Raw genomic sequence first — 5186 nt, 5'->3', positions numbered from 1 at the left:
TGGGGCGATGCAGCTGTTTTATGCCTGTACTGGAGAGTAGACAGTAGAGACTGGGACGAATGGAAGTGAGAGAGCGATGGGGCCCTGCAGATGTTATAAACCCCAGGCCAGACTCTGGGAATACTCTCCATCACCTTGTATAACTTTCCCCGTCATTGTGCCAACATTAAGAGTCCCTATTCTCAGACCTATACTCCTGCCTTTCCTCTTCTCTCTTTGTCTACAAATCCTTCTACCTCCTCTCCTTCTTCAACCAACAGTAGTCCAATTTGAGCCAGCACCCTGTAGGTCAACAGCACTGGTGGCGGTCATTGTTAACCCGGGCCACGACCGATCCAGTATGGAATTCGCACTGATGATTTGCATGTTTAAATTTGGCATGTTTTACCTCGGATGCCCTTCCTGACGCAACCCTCTCTATTTATCCGGGCTTGGGACCAGCACAGAAGTCAGTGGCTTGCAACCCCTGTGGCTAAATTAAACTATAAAATCTAATCTCTGTCTTTAAAAAAGGACAGAATGATGCCAGTCTGACCCCAGAAACACACAAAAACCTTCCTGACTCCAACATTTGACAGAAGTCACTGTGTGTGAAGGTACAGACAGGATCAATCTGGCTGTGCTGTTCCACACCCACAGTAAATAAGCAACTATTCTGATAATCGTTTAGAGCATTGTGGCGGCATGTCTCACTGCTGTCAGTAGTTTTACAAGCCAGTCAATCTATTGATAGAGAATATAATCAGCAGATTAATCCCTAATGAATATAATCTGTAGTTGCACTTGGTTACAAAATAGTTCAAAAGCGCTCCAGTCAACCAACTACAACAGTCAAACCCTGCTTTTACATCAATGCATGATAGGCTATTAAAGTGCTATTGGTATGCTTTTCTGACTTATCTACAATGTTACAATGATGAATTATCATCTTCTATGTTCTAATACTTCTATGCAGAAGCAACTCGGTTTTTACAAGTCTAGCGAACCCATCGCTGGGGAGACTTTTTTCCCAGCTATGTAAAGTCTCACTGGATAGTTTAAAGATTTCCTTGAATGGTCATAATCTCCAGGCAGTTGCACATTCATGTGAGCTTGCCTGACATCCACCTGTGCCATTTTAAAAATAAGATTTTTCAAATGCACGTGGTTTTGTGGATATTTTTTACCTCCTGCTGCTGCACTGTGACCAGAGGATGTGGAGAAAAATACAGGGCCTGAGGTTACTGCACGTCTGGGAAAGTTCCTGTACAGGGACTTGCTGTTTTACCTGACCAGGTCGAACCTACGATCAGCCGGCCTGTGAAGCACCCTGGGCCGATGAATGATCAGCTCATCAATCCTGGATTCCCCCAGAAAACAGTACCTGTTTTTTTTGTTTTTTTTTGTCTGCTGCATGTGATGTGTTGCAGGTTGGCGAGCGGATTCTAACAATCAATGCCGTTATTGTCAGTGCTACACTACCTGTTGGAATTAACACGTTACATGCCTGTTAATGTGTTGTTTCAGCAGAGAGAACTGTTGTAAGGCTGGAAGTTACTATGTCTGCATTATGCCAGTTAAAATATGGGGTTTCTCAATTATCTGCTTTGTTTAACATGTTACACATCTCTTTTCATTTGTACATATACCACTGTTTATCCATCTATGGAGGAGAAATTCAAATTAATTAATGCTGTTGTGGTTCATGCTGCTGTCCACTTTCATATTCTTCCTCAAACATTTCAGGTAGGATTTGAGGTATTGTAACATACCTTATTTGTCAAAGGTTTTTTTTTCTTTATGTGCTGTCAGAGTGTCCTGATTGGCAACAGGAGTTGTGTGTGTTCATGAACTATCCTTCTGATATTGGGGTTTATCATTCTGAAATAATTACAGACTATTTGGAGTTATGATGTGTGCAAAGCTAATCTAGAAGTACCCAATGTAATCCAGCTCAATCAACTGTCACAGTTACTTGCAATAAAAAAACAACTTAATTCATTAATTTATTTAATTTTCAGCAAAACTGTTTAATGGTTTTTAACCATTTAACTGATGGTATTAATCAGCTGGTATTCTTATCATCAGTTAATGGTTATACAGTTAAGGGAGTGCATCTCTATGCGGAATACAAGAACAGTCTCAAACGTTCAAGACTATTAATTTAAGACCCCTCAAAGCAACTTGCTTTTCATCTGCACCTCCTCCCACATAGACAACCACCAATTTTACATTAAAAATCATTCAGTAGGGCCCAGTGAGGTGCTATGACTTGTATGTAGCGACAGGAGGGCCAGATGAAAAGGAGACTAGTTTGACATGTTTTGGAAAAAAGTATGGGGGGAGGGGGTTCAAGGCACTAGGCTTCCACATCGGATCGTGAGGTAAAACTATCACCTGTGTAGCATCAGTAAAGCATTATTCTGTAAAGCACAACAAATGTGATGGTTATTAATGCTCGCACGTAAAAGTTATTGAGGATCAACCTCGCCCAGTGTCTGAATATCCAGCGTTCATTTGTCTACACAATACACATTACCCTCTACGATATACCTGAACGTAGCGATTAGAAACCCCTTAACTAAATATGTTGCATAGTGTCGTATGGTGTGGTTTAGTTAATGGTTCGTTATAATGTTAGTTATAGGGTAAAATGATAGCCTACCTGTTCTATGCAGTCTAATTTCTGGTTTGTAGACCAAATCCAGGAGCCGCTGCAGCCTCTGGTTCTCCATTTTCGTTCGGTATACCTCTTCTTGGTAGTCTATGATTGTCTTTTCAACGAATCCATAAATGTCTACCGCAGCTGCGGTTAATCGTTCCGTCAGAAAGACGTTGAATGTCTGAAGCGTTGCAGTGGCCATGTTGAACCTTACTGTTAACTAACTCTCCTTTTGCAAAATGTGTATGCCTAAAACCTAGATACCGGACAGAAACATGGCGCCCATTCTCTCCAGTAAAAGCTGCTCGCCTGGCGCATTCGCCAAAAAAAATGTTTTGCTTCCGAGTGTGGGACCCATTGCACATGCGCATTTGTGTCATTCCCATCATATCGTTCAGCCGGAGCAGCGTGTGAGCGAGCTAATTGTATTCAGGGAATGGAACAGTGCGTTCATGTGTGCAACGCTAGAATGGATGCATTATTGGCTCAAAGCTGTTATAGTTTTTGTCCCAGGACTGTTATTATGCCACTTTCGTGTGTTTTGATATTTTTCAGAAAATAACCATCTAGTTTTCAAACATGTGTTCAGTCTATCCAAGTAATGCCAATTTAGAAAAGTTTTCCAAGATGTGATGATGACCCACTAATCTTCCCGCTAGGTGGTTCTACTCTGCAGGCACAGCTGTAGTCATTGTACTTGTATTATAACATTCATTAACTTATGCGTGATAAGATGTGCTTTTTTTTGTATTGAGGCTTGAGGCCTCTGCCACCATAAATTTTAAGTGTGAACTGACAGCTGTGCTACTACTATTATGAATCTCAATGTTCTGAATGAATGAAGAAAGAGTGACTGGTGTCCATATGTAAACATGCAGGTCAGTTGTTGGCCAGATGACCGTGTAGCAGTGTTTGAAATTGTGCTTACTAGACAGCAGAGAGGCTGCTGTGCCTACTGCACTTTCATTCATGTAGCAGGCATTCAGCAGAAAAATGTGCATACACGTGTAGTATATTTCTGTATGTAACAGCATTAATTTGATGAATAAATACCAAGCAGCAGCCTCCAAGGCTGAGAAATTAAACAATTTAAAAACTTGTGTATTCCAGGAATTTATGGCTAAAACGGTGAGACAGTGTATGTGAGTTATTTTATGTTTTTGAAATTTGCCTTCTTCATCCAACATACCTGCCATACAATCAGGTGTGAAGAGTTTTGTCAGCTTATTTTTAGGTGAAACTGTTATTCTTATTCAGTTATTGTGTCTCTCTCACTTTCTTTCTTTGCAGCTGTTGGTGAAAAATTTGCAGTTTGAGGATGGGAAGATGATTGCTGCAGCGCAGTACTTTAGCTCAGGGAGCAGTGCTGCTGTGGAGCTCACTGAGGAAGAGAAAACCTTTGCTCAACAAATGAGGGTATGGGCATCGATTATGACAAATTCTATGGAAGTGGTGAAAAGTTGAAATCAGACATTGCCAGGAGAAATGTCTATTTGTCCTCCAAAAATGTCCCATGATGACTTTTGACCATGTTTTCTGGCAGGCAGTGTGGCAGAGCATTCTGACTAATGTGAGTCAGATTGAAGACTCCACCGATTTCTTCAAGTCTGGTGCTGCTTCAATGGATGTAGTCAGGTAATGAATTATATAATTATGTCAGATAGGATTGTTGTTCTTGTTCCTCTCCTTCTTAGAATATTTATCTGTTAAAGCGATTGTGATGCTCCTAACTTACAGTTTTATTAACTCTAACTCACTACAATCATTACTTGTTGTGGTGGGTAGCCAATAATTAGGCAGGGAAGGCTTGGATTTAACAACTATTTATTTGTGATTGGTAGCATAGCAGCATGAACAGGACCAACAGGAAAACACAGGAAGCACAACAATATACGCACAAACACAGACAGGTTATGCACAAACAGCAAGAGTGTCCCTAGTGGCAAAACAGTAGAATGGCATCCAACACAATAAAATACACTGTAATGAGTGCAGAGGTTCAACGCTTTAGCACTTACAGCTTCAAATAAAATGTTCTGAAGTTATGGCTTTATAAATAAAATCTGCAAGAGAATAAAATGTATCAAATAGATAGTTCATGCAGGAGTCTACAAAATAAATGAATGTTTTAAGTGTCACACATTCACAACCTGCATATTTAGTGGATTTCTTTTAAATGGTTGTAGTGTCCTTGTGCAGCTGTACTTGGCTTAAATTCTTGTCCATTACAATGTGTTTTGATGTTGTCAATTTTGCACTGCAGAAAACAAGTATCAAAATAATAAATATAATAACACAAACACACATTAATAATAACTTTCTCTATAGCACAGAGTTGGCTAACTAGTCTAATTTTATTTTATTTTATTTAATTTTTACAGTACAATGGTTTCATAACCAAGATATTTTGAAGTTTAAATAATACAATTCAATTCAATTAAAATTTATTTGTATAGCGCCAAATCACAACAAAAGTCACCCCAGGACACTTTACACAGTAAGGTCTAGACCTGACTATTATTATTATTATTATTATTATTATTAT

General features: G+C 39.5%; 2 protein-coding genes across 6 annotated transcripts in view; one reads left to right on the top strand and one right to left on the bottom strand.

Moving 5' to 3' along the window:
* LOC109970593 (zinc finger protein 436-like) overlaps positions 1-3275 on the bottom strand; it is a 25174-nt gene extending 21899 nt beyond the window's left edge. For 2 of the 4 annotated variants that reach the window (XM_020618262.1, XM_020618261.1), the window contains exon 1: positions 2645-3028. In XM_020618262.1, the coding sequence (XP_020473918.1) occupies positions 2645-2843 (199 nt within the window). In that variant the 5' untranslated portion in view covers positions 2844-3028. Of the gene's footprint in view, positions 1-2644 lie in introns of all 4 variants that reach the window. The other 2 variants (XR_002276433.1, XM_020618263.1) reach the window with 2 other exon arrangements.
* LOC109970592 (cytosolic 10-formyltetrahydrofolate dehydrogenase-like) overlaps positions 1-5186 on the top strand; it is a 59450-nt gene that overhangs the window by 41998 nt on the left and 12266 nt on the right. For both annotated transcript variants that reach the window (XM_020618260.1, XM_020618259.1), the window contains exons 8-9: positions 3932-4057; positions 4185-4276. In XM_020618260.1, the coding sequence (XP_020473916.1) occupies positions 3932-4057; positions 4185-4276 (218 nt within the window). The remainder of the gene's footprint in view (positions 1-3931; positions 4058-4184; positions 4277-5186) is intronic.

This window comes from Monopterus albus, unplaced genomic scaffold, assembly GCF_001952655.1.
Source record: "Monopterus albus unplaced genomic scaffold, M_albus_1.0 scaffold203.1, whole genome shotgun sequence".
Classification (NCBI taxonomy): domain Eukaryota; kingdom Metazoa; phylum Chordata; class Actinopteri; order Synbranchiformes; family Synbranchidae; genus Monopterus; species Monopterus albus.
The sequence above is the reverse complement of the archived record's forward strand: the minus strand, read 5'-3'. Positions and strand labels throughout refer to the sequence as shown.